The sequence below is a fragment of the Natator depressus genome, chromosome 9 (assembly GCF_965152275.1).
Source record: "Natator depressus isolate rNatDep1 chromosome 9, rNatDep2.hap1, whole genome shotgun sequence".
In the NCBI taxonomy this organism is placed as follows: domain Eukaryota; kingdom Metazoa; phylum Chordata; order Testudines; family Cheloniidae; genus Natator; species Natator depressus.
The window spans coordinates 64012526-64031071 of NC_134242.1; the positions used below are offsets into that span (position 1 = coordinate 64012526).

An 18546-nucleotide genomic window follows, 5' to 3' on the forward strand; every position below is an offset into this window, starting at 1 on the left:
TCATGAGAGCGTCGATGTTCCTTGTGAGCATGCGCAATTCTCGCGCGGGCGAGGGGAAGAAACGGGATATCTTTACGCATGCGTATTAAGGTGATTGAGGTTCGTGACTGGGCTATGGGCGTGCTCAGTGCTATGGAGGACTTTTTTTGTCGGTTGGGTCAGGGTCAGGTGGTCACGTGACTGCAGGGGTATTGCCGCGCAGGGCGGAAGAAGAACCTTGAGTTAGCCAAGAGCGAGGTCGAACGTGGGGCAGGCCTACGTCGGGGACCCTCCCTCATCAGGGCAAAGGGGCTTCCCCCTTCCCTGGCAGCGCCACACCCCGCAGGGGGCAAACAGGCAGAGAGCCCGCGTAGTGCCTGCCCGCAGAGGAGCCCCAAGGGCCTCTTCCCCAGTGCGCTAGGGGTACAGGGGCGCCAGAGGTTTCCTCCCTGATGTCTCTGAGGCGTTCAAACACCACTGCCCACGAATAGACCTGTGTGCTCAGGAGCATACAGGGGAGCCATGCCCACCTCGACCCCCATGCCTGCCCGCCCACCCACCTGCCCCAGCCCACCTACTCAGGCCTGCCTGCCCACCCACACATACCTGCCTGACCAAGCCAACCTGCTCATGCCTGCCTCCACATGCCTGTCTGTGCACCTACAAATACCTTCCTCCACCTGCCTGACCAAGACAACCTGCCCACGCCTGCCTCCACATGCCTGTGTGCTCACCCATGCCTGCGTACATACCTGCCTCCACCTGCTTGCCCAAGCCAACCTGCCCACCTACACATGCCTGCCCACCCATGCCCACTCACACATGCCAGCCTGCCCACCCATGCCCACTTACACATGCTCACCTGCCCACCCGTCTTCCTACCCACCCATTCCCACCTACATGCATATACCTGCCCACTCATACCCACCTGCCTGCCCACCCTTGTGCACATTCCCCAATGCACCTCAGCATAGCGGGCAGCAACATGCACTCTGGCATGCCTTGCGCAAGTGGAAACACAGCGGAAGGCGTGTGTGGTTTTCAGCAAGCCAGAAGTTGATGCACCAACTCACTATCGCTCTTGCTTTGTCAAAGCTGCCTTTTGACTCCCACAGAGAGAGGCTCTGCCCTGCAAGCCTGTGTCTCTGACAGGGAAGTCGCTGCAGTGCCAGTCGCAACAAGCAAGGTCTCTCTCCTGCAGCTCCTATGTTGTTTCTAGGGAGCATAGGCCCTTGAAAGGGGCTGCCCACAGAAGAGCTGAAGTGGTGGCAGCAGGATGGGAGGGGACATTGCTGAATTCAGGGCAAAAGGCGAAAAAAATGAGAGGAATAAAAAGGATCTATTCTCAGTGGTAGCGGATGACAGGACAAGGAGTAATGGTCTCAAGTTGCAGTGGGGGAGATTTAGGTTGGATATTAGGAAAAACTTTTTCACTAGGAGGGTGGTGAAACACGGGAATGCGTTACCTAGGGAGGTGGTGGAATCTCCTTCCTTAGAAGTTTTTAAGGTCAGGCTTGACAAAGCCCTGGCTGGGATGATTTAATTGGGGATCGGTCCTGCTTTGAGCAGGGGGTTGGAATGGATGACCTCCTGAGGTCCCTTCCAACCCTGATATTCTATGATTCTATGAACCTGAAAGGGAAAGTTAGCATGATAAGATGCCATGCTGGGGCCTGGATTCAATTTCTGGCCCCTTATCTCTTTACTTCTAGCAAGCAGGAATGACTAGTGCTCCAAAAGTAGCATGCCAACACACATTCGGGCAGGGAGGGCAACCCGATATAGGCAAATAGAGAGCTCTGTTGGTAGACTCCAAAAAGCAGGCCTTATCTTGTCCTTTAATGAAAGTTGTAGCTGCAGTTGGGGGTCATCATAATAGTCCAATATGGGAGAACTGTAAAGGCTCTGAAAAGGGGATGGAAGTGAAGTGATGGGAAGGTTTTCAGGCTTTCATGGCATATGAAGTGCTTTGAGTTTGCATCAAATTTATAAAATTTTCAAGATTTTATGCTGATTATGCTTTATTGGTAGGGTGTCCAAAGCTATGTGAGATATTTCACTAAAGACATGAACCTGCTCCCAAAAGCTTTATGTAAATTTTAGATGTGACACAAGTGAGAATGGCAGCCATGCAGCGGATCACAGCAATTCAACTGTGGGCACTTAGTTTAAGCATGTGCATGTCTTGGTGGTTCTGTAAAGATATTTTAAAAATAAACACAGTGACATTTAATTTTGGGTATCAGGTAAGAAATTACTTCAGAAGGTGGAACAAGCTACATATGCATTTGGGCTGACTTTGGAATAGTCACTTAAAACAGAAGATTCTATAAAAAGCGTGGTCTCTTTTATAATTTTCCCTGTATTCTCCAGGACAGCTGTTATGAGAGGAAACTAAGCACAACTGGAAGTTCTGCAAACGTCAGTCTCAATCCCTAATATTCATCCAGTTCTCCCCATAAATGTATTTTTTCACCTCCAACCTAATCTGTTCTCCAAGGTATCCTTATGACTGCATCATGACAAAATGTCAGGGAACTTGAAATAAAAATGGGGGAGATTATATACATGCAGAACAAACTTACAAAAATGGTATCTCTCCCTTAACAATGGGGTCATCCTTAACATATATGCAGCTGAATGCTGTCTAATGTGCTGAATACAATTTTTCAAGGGCTGAGATTGAAGGTTTCTGCAATATAGGTGGCACCTAGTCTATTTCTGCTATATCCTTAAAAAAGCGGCAAAGTGGGTGGCTAGACCTGACACAGTACTCCAGGTCAATATGTATCCTTGGTTGGTATACCAATAATATTTTCGGTATTACTCTCTAGCTCATTCTTCGCATACCCTAGCAAGTTTGCCTTTCTGATTGAAAAAATCTCTGCTCAGTGTGGAGAGGCAATGACTGCTTCATAATAATGGTCAGTCCCTTTCTTAAATGGTTATAGTAAATTTAGAACACAATGATGTAGTTCAGATTGTTCTTTCCAATGTGCATTATTTAGCACTTTTCAGCACTACATTTTCCTTTCCATGATAGAAATGGTCATACTCAACCAGGAAGGGACTTTTGGGCAGATGTCATTCCAGAAAGACATTCAACTCTGCCAAGACATTTTCCTCCAAATTTCAAAAAGTTTATTTTCATGAATAATTAAAAAAAAAAAAAAAAAACAACCCACAGATAACTACCAAGAAAAGCAACAAAATTTAAATGCATCTGCCAAATTTTCAGATATAACACAGAGAATCAGGCGCTTTGTGACAAGACTGGTCCCCTACTTGCTCAGTGACCTCCTGTGTGGATGTGAAAATGAGGATCCTGGGCACCCATAACAATAGCTGGCAATTCTGTAAAGTCTGGGTGAGCAGTTAGGAAAGGGTAGGTGAGCAGGTAGGAAAGGGTATTTATTTATTTTTGGAGGGAGACACTGACCACGGCTCCTCTTTTTGCCAGCAACAGGCACGTGGGTTTATTACTGGGCAAATACCAACCTTTGGACAGTTCTAATCCGTAATCCTTATTCTCCACTGAGAGAGATGGAAGGGATGCAACAATTGGCTCATGCGAAGCAGGAAAAATAGTTTCTCTGTCCAGTTCATTGCTCTAGTGTTAAACCCTGTACAAAAGGGAAAACCCAGGCAGGTGAGGTATAAAGGGATCACCGATCTTTTTCCCCATAACCAGTCCACACAGAAGACTTGTCACAGAGGTGGTTCTGAGTAGGGGCTCCCTCCCATGAACAAACACTCAACAAGGTATATTTTCCCCCCATGGACTAATTAAAAGACAATGTGTATGGATATGTTTAGGGAAGAGGGTAGTTCTACGGTGTTTGGGTTGCACAAGCCAACATGTGGTGATTGCCTGACAGACTGTTTCCTAAGCCCCGAATGCAACCTTTTAAACAAACAAACAAACAAACAAAGAATAAAAAAACCTCATTTTTTTTTTTTTTTTTGGAGAGAGCTGCCTGGAGGGTCCATGTCCCTCAAATGCATTCCTCTAAGACACCTTTACTTTGCCTTTCTCAGGAGCTGCCTCGTGGGCAAGTGGCTGCTCATCACCATTCACCAACAGGATCCTCTTCTCAGGTGGCTGCTCCTCAGGCTGGCGGGCGATCAGTAGGCGGCAAGTGAGCAGGATCCCGAAGACTAGGGCATGGGCATAGCGCTTGAGTGGGTCACCCACTAACTGGTGAAAAAAGAGCACAGCGAGCACGAGCAGCAGGAGGAAAAAGTTGGCCACGTCCTTGGGGCGTCCAGGCACCAGTGTCATGACAATGCCACATGCCACCTCCAGGGCACCAATGCTCTTGCGGAGAAGGATTGAGCTGACTCCCATCTTCTTCAATATGGGAAGGGCTCGGACGTAGCTTTTGTAGGCTCGTTTCTGGAATCAAACAATAACAGTACAGGTACAGCACTCATTAACGGAGAGCAGTAAAGGGTAGAGAAGGATAGACTGTATCTGACATTTCATCCCACAGGATTGCACAATTTTTTATTGAGTTAACCTCATATATAAAACTGTACATAAAGATCACATCACTCATCACTGTTGTATAGCTAGATACCTCTAGGGTGGTATACAGCAGATGTTTGGCATCCCCACTAGGGAATCTGTTGGAACAATATTCCCCACTCACCCCAACTTCCAATATCCACTTTCATGGTCTCTTCTTTTCTAACTGGAAAACATAATTCTTTGAGATGGGAATAAAAGGAAGTAACTGTCAGGCTAGGAACTGGCTAAGACACAGTGTAGTGGGCATACATTCTACATGTTCTTGGGAAATTAATTACTAAAATCTGAAGATGCTATATATTGTTAAAATTAACAATGCAGAAAAGGGTTGTCAAAAAAAAAATCCCTCTCCCAAACTGAAATGCCTTTTTTAATTAAAAGGAAGATCCTAAATAATGCACCTTAGTCCCTGCAGAGCCAAGGGACAGAAAATAAAAACAAGATGCATGGCAAATCTCGAAATGGCCTAGAAACTCCCAGGGTTCCAAATTTCACATACAGTAGAGACTTAGCTGAGGGCTGTACATCAAAGGTAGGATGTGCTAGAGCAGGCTGCCTCTCTCCACATACCCTTTTATGATCTTTTCTTTCCTGTACAGAAAGCAGGCTGGCATTTGTCATCCTGGTTCTGAGGGTTATGCTGGATTTACAAACAGCCTTATTAATAACAACCTTGTTCCCCCGCCCCAAATTGCCAAGGGGAGAAAAGTAGGTATTGGACAGAACAACTTAACTTACCTCCCCACAAATATTCAAGCTCTTTCATTCCAGCATTACCCAGTGAGAATTTTTTTCTCTTTGAGCACACTTTCAATTCTTCTGGGTTTTAAAGAGGCCCCTAGTTTGCTAACAATGCCTAACACTATTTTCACTTCCACTGGAGTGTACTGGTCACCACAGATATTCCTGACATACTGGATTCACACCCCATTTTCATATTTCTTCGGAGGAGAGAAATGGTAGACTTAGATATTCCAATCAGTTCTGATCAAATATGAGCTCAGCAAAGCTGACCGGTAAGAATCAGTGACTTAGCCAATTTCTCAGTACTCTCAATGTCATTATGGAAACATGGTCAGAACATCCAGTCAGATGCATGCAGACAGCTTTGCTTTTTCAGCTTTGTAAAGTTGACACTCCCTTCCAAGGACAGTTGGTGATATGTTTTACACACACACATGATGTGTTTTACACACACACACACACACACACACACACACACACACACACACAGCATTCTTGTTGCTATAAAGAGGTTAGCATTTCTGTTCCAAGCCTACATTTTCAGGCTTTAAAAATATGCTTTGAAGCAAAGCTTCTTCCCAAAGCAGCAAACTTTGTAATCAGACGTGTAAAAAATATTGGTTTAAAAATGAAATTTGGCAGTAGTACTCCCTAATCACTAGATATTTTTAATACCGTAATAAACGGTATTACGAGTATGTTCTTTGAATGGACTTAGAACTGCTCAGCTCAGTGTTAGGTCCTATGCTGTAAACAGTTAACAGAGGTTCTTCCCTTAGCTCAGGTGGCAGGGGCCTGTGCTTTTCGGAGCTGCAGGATCTGAGTTCTAACTCCACTGTCCCATATGGGATTCAGCATAACAAAAACCATGAAGTTCTACTGGGCCACGGCTATATTACAATACAATATAGTACAGGTGATGGGGATCATGTCTAATCTGCGTGCCTCAGTTTCCTGATTTGTAAAAGGGGGATAATAATTTTAACCTACCCACACAGGGCTGTTGTGAGGCCTAATTCACTAACGTTTGCAAAGCAGAGAGGAGCAAAGGATTATAATCATAGTGATCAAGGATTCTGTAGTGTGTTTAAATTCAAAATCTTGTTTTTAAAACTTATTTATTTACATTATCATAGCTTGGGAGCTGTGGCTTCTGGATATTCTCTCCTTCCTTTCACCCTGCCCCACAAGTCACCTCTTCACACCCTCCCCCTACTGGGCAACCCATTCTGTGGGCACCAGCAAGGCCACGGAGACGCAGATGTTGTTCGGGAGGAAGGGGAAGGCAGCTGAGCAGGTGCACTGAAGAGAGAGAACAGAATGTGCTGGAAACTTCTACCATTGTTTCCCAGTGATCCAAAGAACCTCAGCTTGCAACACCTTCCAGCCGTGTTAGTAAATAAGAGACAACGAAACACATAAAACCACAGAAGAAGGAATTAAGCACAACTCCTTTGTCAGCCTGCACCTCGCGGCGGGTCAATTTCTGCAGCGGGTTCGGCCCTGGGCAGAAAGAGTGAAGGAAACTCACTGACTGACTGACAGACAGACAAATGCGTATGCTGATCGCTGCTCTCCTTCCAGCCCTCCCCGGTGTTACAGAGAGGCAGGCAGGCTCACTGCTTGGTGCTGAGGAGAATGATAATATCTAGTCCTTTTCTAGCACCTTCTGATTCAGGATCTCAAAGTGCTTTACAGTGGTTAATTAGTCCTCACAACCCCTGCGAGGTAGGGTCATTCGGTGACACCACCCCCATTTTGAGGCACAGACAGTTTAAGGACCTTTGAGTATCTGGTTTCCAAAGCAGGCACATTCCCCTTCTCCACCCCAAGTCCTTTTCTTGTCAGGGGAATGGAAATACCCCCTAGTGTGACTGACTGGTCCTGGTCTCCCCCTCTTTCTATAGGGGCACCAGACTGGCTTGGGGTTTCACCCTCCTTGCACTGTCCTCCCTCTTTCTATTCATCGGAAATCACCTGCAAAATCAGCTCAAACAGAACCAGACCAAGGCCTGTCGGCAGGATTTGATTCTCAGCAGCTGGGTTTTATCTGTTTCTTTGTTTAGCACCAAATAAGGAGGAGAATGAGCTTCCCGCTGCCCTCTCCCCCCGGCCCCAGAATTCCAGGCTCCACAGCATTGCTGGCTGTGTATCCTCCAGCACACGTTCCTTCTGCATGGCTGCTCCTGTTGCAAGGTTGTGGGGAAGAGAACATGCAGCCGCTAGCAGTAGGTCTCCCATCCCTGCCACTGCTGCTGTACTCACCATCTCGTTGTAGGCATCTTTGCTGAGCCTTGGGGTTAATTTGATCGTCCCCATGAAGACAAAGAAAAGCCCCAGAGCCACCGAGAGAGCCACAATGGTTACAGTTCTGGGAGATGCCATTCGGCCAGTGAGAGGACGTCCTAACTAGGCCTCTTGCTCGCTGTCCGTGCAGGAGGTGGTCAGCCACCATGGAAGGAGATCAGGAGCAAAGCTGCAGAGGCAGTGAGAATGACAGACACTGAGAGAGAGATTCTACCTCTTTCAGTCAGCAACCTCTGGGTCCTAATGCCCCACCCGTCATACTACCTGTTAGTTGCATTGTGCTACCACTTGCCTTATAACAAAATAAATAATAGTAAATAAATATGATTTGTGGCAGGGTTACATTTACGTAGCACCTTGCCTCTCCAAAGATCCAAAAGTACTTTATAAATCACCCTCCTCTGGGGAAAAAAAACAATGAGGAGTCTGGTGGCACCTTAAAGACTAACAGATTTATGTGGGCATAAGCTTTCGTGGGTAAAAAACCCACTTCTTCAGATGCATGGAGTGAAAATTACAGATACAGGCATAAATATATATTGGCACATGAAGAGAAGGGAGTTACCTTACAAGTGGAGAACCAATGTTGAAGGCCATTTTAGTCAGGGTGGAGGTAGTCCACTCCCAATAATTGATGAGGAGGTGTCAATACCAAGAGAGGGGAAATTGCTTTTGTAGTGAGTCAGCCACTCCCAGTCCCTATTCAAGCCCAAATTGAGGGTGAATTGTAGCTCAGCAGTTTCTCTTTGAAGTCCGTTTTTGAAGTCTGAGGTTGAGAGAGGCAGCCAGGTGCATAGCACAGTGCATCCCATTGGGAGGGTGAGGCTATTTTGGCTAACAGCAGTGGAGCAATCCCCTATCCTTAGGAAAGGCGCTCTACGATTGTTAATGCTCAGGCAGAGCAGTCTGCACTTCAGTTTGCAAGGGCTCATTCAAATGTTACAAACAGAAAATTGTGTGATGCTCAATTTATCTACATCAGAAGGATAAAAGATGGAGTCATCTCTGCTGGAATTTGAGTCTGTGGCGGGTTCCAGTGGAGTCTGGTGTTTAAAAACTGAAACTCAGCCCACTAACTCATACCCTCAGCTCAGAGACAAGATATATAGCTCTTTGCTCCATATGTTTAATCCAAGGGCTCAATACACAGATGAAGTGTCTCTCTAAATCCTTTACCCATTGATTTAAATTCATCATCTCTTCTCCAATTTACAATGCAAACAATGTCACTTTCTTTTTGACAAAAATGTACCCTGGCTGAGCAGAAATTTATTCGAATCCTACCAAGAGAAGCCAAGCTTTGGATTCCTAGGGGTGTTTTAAGCTCCTGGAGCCTGAATGGAGTCCAGCCACTGCCCCAATCTCTGGGTCCTGAACCATATGCTCAGGGTGCTGACCTTCCCTCTGGCACCCACTCCAAGTGTAGGAACCTGCTGTCCAGCTGTCTAACCCTTTTGGGCACAGCTGACAATTCAGACTTCCCAGGACTCAAACATACCCCTCTCCCAGAACTCCACCTCAAAAGGTGAGACGCTTATGGCTTACAGTTTAACATCCTGGGGCATGCAGTAGCTGTGCAGCAGTCAACATGCACACACTTTGTTGTGTATCAACTTTATGCTTGTTACATTTAGATCACACAAAACAATAAAGCATCCTCAATGCAGTGTCCCTCCTAGCTTCCTGTTCCCTTGGGGGATCATCTGTGTTCTGGCAGATAGGGTCCTCCATCCTCTTGCCTACCCTGCCCTGCAGCAGCCTTTCTCATCTTAATCTGCTGCAAGATGGCTCCCTCCCCCCAAGTACCCTTTTATAGACTCCTGCTGGGGTCACTTGCTTCTTTTGTTCCACCTTGTGATAATTTTCCATTACTCCCAAATCCCCTTCCTTTCAGACAAGAGGAGGAAGTGTCTTCTCCCAGGTAGAGCAAACCAATTGTCCTAAAGTGTTTTTTACTCTGAATAGATGATAGTTGAGTGCTCATCATTCACCATTGTCTGTGGCTTGGCAGCGACATGACCCAACCCTTCTAACTCGTGGTAGATTCCCGTAGATATAGGCTTTCCATGACAGAGGAAATTCACAATATGATTTCATACAATCATCCAAAACTCAGAAGTGGTACAGACAGAACCCCAATTCATCATAGGACTACCCTGTATCAGTGGGCTAGCGGAAAACAAAAAAATTAGGCCCACTGCCTAAGAAAGGTGTCAGACACTGCATCTGTAATAATTGGTCTGGCCCTTCTTCTGAATGGGCCCCAGCCTGTTGTAAAGAGACCCAACTCCTGGGCCCACTTGCTCCAAAGCCTGCTGCCTCTGGGTAGTGAGTGGTCACTGTTCCTTTTTCTCGGTCTCTTAGACACACTCCGAGGTGTAGACCCTGTGTCTGACACCCTTCTTAGGCAGTGGAAACCTGTAGTTCCTCTGCCTAAACCAGTGGTTCTCAAACTTTTGTACTGGTGACCCCTTTCACATAGCAAGCCTCTGACTGCGACCCCCCTTATAAATTAAAAACACTTTTTTATATATTTAACACCATTATAAATGCTGGAGGCAAAGCAGGGTTTGGGGTAGAAACACAGCTCGTGACCCCCCATATAATAACCCTGTGAGCCCCTAAGAGGTCCCGAACCCCCAGTTTGAGAACCCCTGGCCTAAACCATGGAACCACTGCCACAGCTTTCCCAAGCCCCAGTGGCTTAGACACGTTTTTCCACAGAATACACCTGGCCGTGGGAGCTTTGGTTTCCTAGTTACCCCTTTAGAGATAATGTGGCAGTACAGTAAGGAACACAGACTTAGCAAAGGAATTTCTTGTCCACAGACACTTTACTCTTAAACAACCCTAGAGAGATACATATCTATGGAAAACAACAAAATCCTGAATTCAGTTCCTCTGGTCTGATCTCATCCCTCCTGTGAGTCATGGGTCTGGTCCAAGTCCTTAGGCCAGGCAGCCCTTCCTGCCTTCTAGACCTGGGCTCTTTGCATGTCACAGTGGCTCTAAAACAATGTCTGTTCCTCTTTTACCCATATGCTAACTATGGGGAAGTTCTGGGTTGTAGTCCTCTTTGGAGGCCCCTCCCTGTCCACATCAGCTCTGTATAGAGAGTCATTTAAAAGTAAATAGCCCAACAGGTAGAAAACCATTGTTCAAGCCATTCAACACCAAGGGCTCTGCCACAATTTCTCGGACATAGTGTTTCCACACGGTATCAAGCCCCTGCTACAAATGGATTCTGTAATCCACAGAGGTGGTTGCAATATATCAAAGGTCATACTCCAAAATGAAAATTACAAACAAAGTAGAGCCCCTGAAACAAGATGGGGTTCACAATTTGACAAACTGATGTCCCCAATCTGTCACAACATCATCCTTTGAAGAACTGGGCAGAGCTGTTAATCAGCAAAGTATAAGGGTAAATGGAGTGATACAGAATGTTAAAGAGTGTGGATTGCAGTACAAATACGAGAAAGGCCAGATTTCTGAATGGGACAGTACAGACTACTTTACAGTGAATGCAATAAGAAAATGGCAGTTTGCTGCTGGCATCTTGCAGGGACAATTCATATTGCAGGGATCAGCAATATACAGGAGAGGAAGTATATGTGGAGGGGAGATACTCTGAAATCTGTTTTCTCCTCATTTTCTCCCCATACATATAGCCATTTCCAAACAGACTGATGGTCCAGCTAGTGGGGTAGCCTGTCTTCAACAGTGGTCAGTGTTAGATTTTGCACTTTGTAGTTGGGGTTTATATGAGAAATGTCTTCCTGACCCTAACAGGTGATCAGATTCTGCCATGAAGCATGAGGATTAATAGTCCCTGCAATTTTATCCTACTTAATGTCACCATAGATTTCTTTCATCTTAATTATCTAATTGGTTCAATATAGGGCTGTCAAGCGATTAAAAAAATTAATCACACGATTAAAAAAGTTAATCACACGATTAATCCCACTGTTAAACAATAATAGAATACTATTTAAATCAATATTTTGGATGTTTTCTACATTTTCAAATATATTGATTTCAATTACAACACAGAATACAAAGTGTACAGCGTTCACTTTATATTTATTTTTTATTACAAATATTTGCATTGTAAAAAATAAAAGAAATAGTATTTTTCAATTCACCTACTACAAGTACTGTGGTGCAATCTTTTTATCATGAAAGTTGAACTTACAAATGTAGAATTATGTACAATAAAAACTGCATTCAAAAATAAAACAATGGAAAACTTTAGAGCCTACAAGTCCTTGTTCAGCCAATCTGCTCAGACAAATAAGTTTGTTTACATTTGCAGAAGATAATGCTGCCTGCTTCTTGTTTACAACGTCACTTGAAAGTGAGAACAGTCGTTCTCATGGCACTGTTGTAGCCGGTGTCGCAAGAAATTTCATGCCAGATGTGCTAAAGATTTTTATGTCGTTTGATGCTTCAACCACTATTCCAGAAGTCATACGCTTAATGACGGGTTCTGTTCGATAACGATTCAAAGCAGTGCGGACCGATGCATGTTCATTTTCATCATCTGAATCAAATGCCACCAGCAGAAAGTTGATTTTCTTTTTTGGTGGTTTGGGTTCTGTAGTTTCTGCATCAGACTGTTGCTCTTTTAAGACCTCTGAAAGCATGCTTCATACCTCATCCCTCTCAGATTTTGGAAGACACTTCAGATTCTTAAATTTTGGTTCGAGTGCAGTAGCTGTCGTTAGAAATTTCACATTGGTATCTTCTTTGCATTTTGTCAAATTTGCTGTGAAAGTGTTCTTAAAACGAACAACATGTACTGGGTCATCATTCAAGACTGCTATAACATGAAATATATTGCAGAATGCGGGTAAAACAGGGCAGTAGATATACAATTCTCCCCCAAGGAGTTCAGTCACTGATTTAATTAACGCATTATTTTTTTAACAAGTGTCATCAGCATGGAAGCATGTCCTCTGGAACGATGGCCAAAGCATGAAGAGGCATATGAATCTTTAGTGCATCTGGCACGTAAATATCTTGCAATGCCAGCTACAACAGTGGCACGCAAACGCCTGTTCTCACTTTCAGGTGACATCGTAATTAAAAAGCGGGCAGCATTATCTCCTGTAAATGTAAAAACCTTGTTTCTCTTAGCGATAGACTGAACAAGTAGTAGGACTGAGTGGACTTGTAGGCTCTAAAATTGTTTTGTTTGAGTGCAGTTATGTAACAAAAAAATCCTACATTTGAAAGTTGCACTTTCATGATAAAGAGATTGCTCTAAAGTACTTATATGAGGTGAATTGAAAAATACAATTTCTTTTGTTTATCATTTTTACAGTGCAAATATTTGTAATAAAAATAATATAAAATGAGCACTGCACACTTTGTATTCTGTGTTGTAATTGAAATCGATATATTTGAAAATGAAGAAAAACATGCAAAAATATTTAGTAAATTTCAATTGGTATTCTATTGTTTAACAGTGCAATTAATCGCAATCAATTTTTTAATCGCGATTAATATTTTTTTAATCATGTGTGTTAACTGCGATTAATCAACAGCCCTAGTTTAATGATATCTAAATAACATGGCAATAGTACTAAAAGTACAAAGGATTTGACTTGTATTTAGTATATTTAAAGCAGTTTCACCAAATCCTACCCATGAAAACCCAGAACAGCAGAGTAGGGGTTAAGAGGTGTCTAAGCCATTTTGATCGCCTGGCAAAGGGGATAGGGATTGAGTGGGAAAGAGAAACTACAACAGAGGATCTTTTCACACAGAAAATCTCAGTACACACTGGCTTCATACTTCATAGGATATGCAAGGGACAGCACAGCGAGGCAGGCTGAGAATTCCCAAAAGAGTTTTAATTTACAACTTTCAAAAGAATAAATTAAATCAGAGCCATGACCATTCCAGCTTTCTGAACATTTGTAGTTCTGAACATTTGTAGTTCTTCCTCACCCTCAACTTTTAAAAGGTATGAAGTCCTGTTTTGTAGGAAAACACATAAACCAGGACGGCCCCTCAGCGGGTGAAGAGGATCACCAGCTCACAGTGCATGCTTTGGGGAAACATGTCAACTGGGTCAGCCAATAGAGGGGCAGATGGCTCTCTCACAAGCTTCTTCCCAGAGTCTGGTGGGCAGCAAAACCTATAAAAAAAAAAGGAGCAAAAGGCATCAGTTTTCCCATTAATCCAGAGCCAGAGGAATGTTGTCTGTGTTTCTAAAATCCTTCCCCTCTCCATTTCCTTTTCTTTAGTAATAGCTGACCATGAAGAATCAGAAGATATATTAAAGATACTTATTATTTGGGAAAGAAAAACCACTCAGACTGACACTGACACTGGGTTGAGGTCTGGAACCTGCTCTCTTCAGTCCCGGACTGTCATAAATATAAGGGGAAGGGTAACCACCTTTCTGAATACAGTGCTATAAAATCCCTCCTGGCTAGAGACAAAACCCTTTCACCTGACCTTTTACCTAGCTGGCACCTGACCCAAAATGACCAATGAGAGAACAAGATACTTTCAAATCTGGAGGCGGGGGAACAAAGGGTCTATCTGTCTGTGTGATGCTTTTGCCGGGAACAGATCAGGAATGCAGCCTTACAACTCCTGTTAGTTAGTAAGTAATCTAGCTAGAAATGCATTAGATTTCCTTTTGTTTAATGGCTGGTAAAATAAGCTGTGCTGAATGGAATGTATATTCCTGATTTTATGTCTTTTTGTAACTTATGGTTTTGCCTAGAGGGATTCTTGATGTTTTGAATCTGATTACCCTGTAAGGTGTTTACCATCCTGATTTTACAGAGGTGATTCTTTTACCTTTTTTTTAATTAAAATTCTTCTCTTAAGAACCTGATTGATTTTTCATTGTTCTTAAGATCCAAGGGTTTGGGTCTGTGTTCACCTGTACGAATTGGTGAGGATTCTTATCAAGCCCTCCCCACGAAAGGGGGTGTAGGGCTTGGGGGGATATTTTGGGGGAAGACATCTCCAAGTGGGCTCTTTCCCTGTTCTTTGTTTAACACACTTGGTGGTGGCAGCATATGGTTCAAGGACAAGGCAAAGTCTGTACCTTGGGAAGTTTTAACCTAAGCTGGTAAAAATAAGCTTGGGGATCTTTCATGCAGGTCCCCACATCTGTACCTTAGAGTTCAGAGTGGGGAAGGAACCTTGACATGGACCAACTCCAATAAAGCATGGCTAATCTGAATGATCAGGGACAAATTTAAGATTTGATTTCTCACAAAACGCCAGAGCTAGGAAAGGCTTTATACCGTTAGAAAATAATCCTAGGTTTTGCATTATCTAACCATCTTCATTGTTCTTCTGCAGACCTTTCGTTGTCTGCTATATGGCCCTGACACCGCAAAATACTTAGCCATGTGATTAACTATAAGCATGTGAATGGTCCCATTGACTTAATTTGCCAGATGGGAACCTATTTTCTTTACGGTGAATATATTGGATACAGTAACCCAGATGAAGAAATGCTGCTTGTTTGATTCAGTGCCATTAGAATAAGTTTTGCATTATTTTCTATCCATCTATGAATGCATTTAAGCATCTCACTTGCTTTTCCCCCCTCCCCTCTTTTTGAACAGCAGTTCCCCACTGAACCCACATCCTCACTGAACTCTTTACAGTGACCCGGAAGTCTTTTATCACAATGTGCAACTTGTGAATAGACACACCAGTAGGCACACAGGTGTAGTAACTGCTGGGCGGGCAGGGCTGAGCCTTACAAGGCCAACCCCAATAAGGTTCAGACCAAATGAAAACCTCCCCAAGCAATTTGTTGTGCTCTTTTCCTCTGGGCATGGCACGTCTCCCTCATAACAGTAGAGACAAAACCAAAAAAAAAGGGCTCCTTCTCACTCAAGGAAGTTCCTCATGGCTTCTCTTTCAGGCTTGCAGGAAACATAGATCAACATACGGATGGCCTCGCAGTTTTGAATGGCCTGCACCACACGATAATCTGAGAGCAGAAAAACATCAGACATTTACATAGAAAAACACCCCCAGAATAGAGATTTTCCTAAGGACTGGTCAACATTTTCCTTTTAGGCCAGCATCACAGAACTACATTTGGATGACCAAAACCAATCACCCTTAACAGAGGGAAAATAGAAAGGCAGCAGGGGGAACAGACAGTGCTCAGGCGCAAGGGAGTTCACATTGTTAGGGTCCAAAGTGGCAGGTTAGTGTCACCATTGCAAGGCAGACCACACTAATAGGATGCAAGCTTGTTCAGGCAGAACACTGAAGTGAGGGAGCTTGTCTCATCTTCCCAAGGAATGAAGGATGGCAGATGAACTTACTCACCAAATTGATGAGAAGCATGCACAAACTCCCATATCAAGACGGATTTAAAAGATTGCAACTGTTTAAAGAGGAAAACTGGTAAAGGCATAGAAAAATAATGAATGGCATAGAGAAGGTAGATAGGGCAGTGCTACTCAACCTCTCTCAAAACTAGAGCAAGAGGGACATTCGATGAAATTGAAAGGCATCGTATTTTAATCCAATTAAAGGAAATACTCTTTCATACAATGCACAGTTAGCCTGTAGAACTCATTGCCACAATTCATAATTGAGGACAAGGTTATTCTGTAAGTGCCTACTGCAGAGTTTCTTGCACTTTCCTCTGAAGCACCTGCTGTTGGCCATTTTGATGCCAGCATGCTGAACTAAATGGGCTATGACAATATGACACTTCCTACGTTTCTATTTAAAGTTTTTTTCTTTTCTGTATTTGTTCCTTCAAAACAAGAGAGATATTGTCAGGTCTCAAAAAGAAAGAATATGTTCTCTTACAGAGTCCAGCCCGGGATGGGTTCACCACTGCAACAAGGAGTCGGTCATCCTCTCACAACATCAGGAACTGCAGCAACACCGTCTCCGCCTTTCCACTGTGAAACTCACAGTTTGAGACCCCTGTGCAGAAAAATCATTCACCCAAACGCTCCCTGCAGGCACAGAATCAACCCCACTGGAAGATGAAGAGAGAGGACCCCTCAGGCACAGCAAACCTCAGGGTCTCTCATCCCAAGAGGGTGTCTCCCTGAGAAATGCATACCTGGCATAGGGATGCTTTCCATGTCAACATAGAACATCTTAGGGATTCTCCCTACCTGCACCCTCCTGGATCATCTCCTTCCCTTGTCACTTTCCCCCAGTTTTCCTCTAAAGGTAAGTCACCATTGCTGACTTTCCATGTGGGGAGCCACAAGTTCTTGTCCATACCCCCCATCATCTAGACTCAAAGCCCTGAGGTGTGTGTGGAACCCAAGATGGCATGCTCATCTGGGGGTGTGGGTCAGAGCACATGTTAATCTTTGCCCATTTTGCAATGTGGAGGTAGAAAAGGCACAAGGACCTGACATCAAGTCTAGATAGTCCTCCACTGCCATTCCCACAGCCATTCTCTCATCTCCCTCCATTCTCTTTAGCCACCAAGACCATTTCATGCCCCTTTCACGTCACAGAGTTAATAGAAACGGGGGGGAGGAGCATTGTTGTGAAGTAGGAAAGGGAGGAGTGAGGTGGTTATAGCACAAAGCTTCTCCCCTTTACTGGAACATCTGCAGGCCACCTTGGGACTATTAGGAGCCCTCCACTTAGGAGATACTTTGTATTTTGCAGCAATGGATTTTAAACTCCTTCCTCACACCATTGAATGTTGCATTCCATTTGGCATCCTCTACAGCCTGCTCCACCACCTCGACACCAACAACCTTAGGTGCTTGGCAAGCCAGAGAGAGACCAATGGCACCTGGAAAATAAGAGAGAGAGAAAGAAATTCAAGGTTTTAAGATGAAGAAATAGGGAGCAAGACAGTGGTTAAATTCTGGAGAGACCACATCCTTCACACCCAGAATAAAATCATGACCTTGTCAAACACAGACTTGTGTTGACCCCACTGCATTGTCAGTTCTCACAGTTCCACAGCAGACATCAAGAAGGACAGTGTTCTTATCAGCCCGGCTTAACTTCCCAACTATCTGGTACAGAACTTCTGCCCCAGCTGTGTTGATTTGGAAAAAGGCATCTGGAGAGATGCGAAAATTCAAGCCCAGGACTTCCTCAAAGATGTATCGTTCTCCATAGAGGAGCTGATAGAGGGATTACTGGTGGGAACTTCCAGTCATGATGCTTGAAGGGGATATAACAAGAGAATCCATTAGAGAGCAGGATTTTCAACAAAGAGCCAGTTTATTTAACGTCCTTTTAGTACAGTGTTAAAACACAGGGAGAACATTCCCCCGCACCCCACATCCATTGATCTAGATCAGATCTCGATCTAGAGCAATTCTCTAACTGATTTCTTCTCTAATCTAAAGCACCACCTTTGAGTTATTATTTTCTGTGAACACTTTAGTAAGTTGAAGTGATCATTTACAAAACTTCTGTCACTTTCAAAATCTGGAATTAATGGTTGTGGTCAAAACAGAAGACTGGGAGTGAGACCTTCTATTTGTAATCTTTGGAAAGTCACTCTGGTTTTGTTCTTTAGTTTCCCAATCTGTAAAACAGGGGTAAAAATATTTATTTACCTGCCTCATAGGAGTTTTGCAAGGCATAATTTATTAATGTTTCCAGAGTACTTTGAAATAATCAAATGAAGACATAGCCATCCTAAAATGGTGTCTGTAGAAGGGCTGCCCAAACAAATATCACTATTATTTGTCAGTCTCTGAAAGAATTGTCCTGATGGGAGCGTAGTTGGATTGCAGGTTTGAGGATATGGGTAAGAAATAGGGGGTAGGAGTGAAATTTCATTTTCAGTATTCCTGTTGCCTCTCCCTCCACTTTCTGACATGATGCAAGTTTTATCAGGTGAGTGCAGGGGGGATCCCTTTCCCCAAGCCCCCTCTCCCGAACGACACAGCCGGGGCCGGGACGAGAGAAGCAAAGCGGGTTGCTCCCGGCCCCCTGCTAATCCCCTGGGCCACTTTGAGACTGCGGGGCCCCCAAAAGTGCCCCCC

At 44.1% G+C, this 18546-nt stretch overlaps 2 protein-coding genes across 2 annotated transcripts; both read right to left on the reverse strand.

Moving 5' to 3' along the window:
- Positions 1-2794: 2794 nt before the first annotated feature.
- TMEM35A (transmembrane protein 35A) lies at positions 2795-7783 on the reverse strand. Its single transcript, XM_074963104.1, has 2 exons — positions 7520-7783; positions 2795-4375 (listed from the first exon to the last, which is right to left on the reverse strand). The coding sequence occupies exons 1-2, from the start codon at positions 7637-7639 to the stop codon at positions 3989-3991; spliced, it is 507 nt and encodes a 168-aa protein (XP_074819205.1). The 5' UTR covers positions 7640-7783; the 3' UTR covers positions 2795-3988.
- A 5796-nt stretch (positions 7784-13579) lies between these two features.
- TRMT2B (tRNA methyltransferase 2B) lies at positions 13580-17742 on the reverse strand. Its single transcript, XM_074962652.1, is given in 5 exon segments — positions 13580-13706; positions 15437-15536; positions 16376-16495; positions 17232-17336; positions 17502-17742. Coding segments are annotated over 5 exon segments (693 nt in total).
- Between the last annotated feature and the right edge of the window lie 804 nt (positions 17743-18546).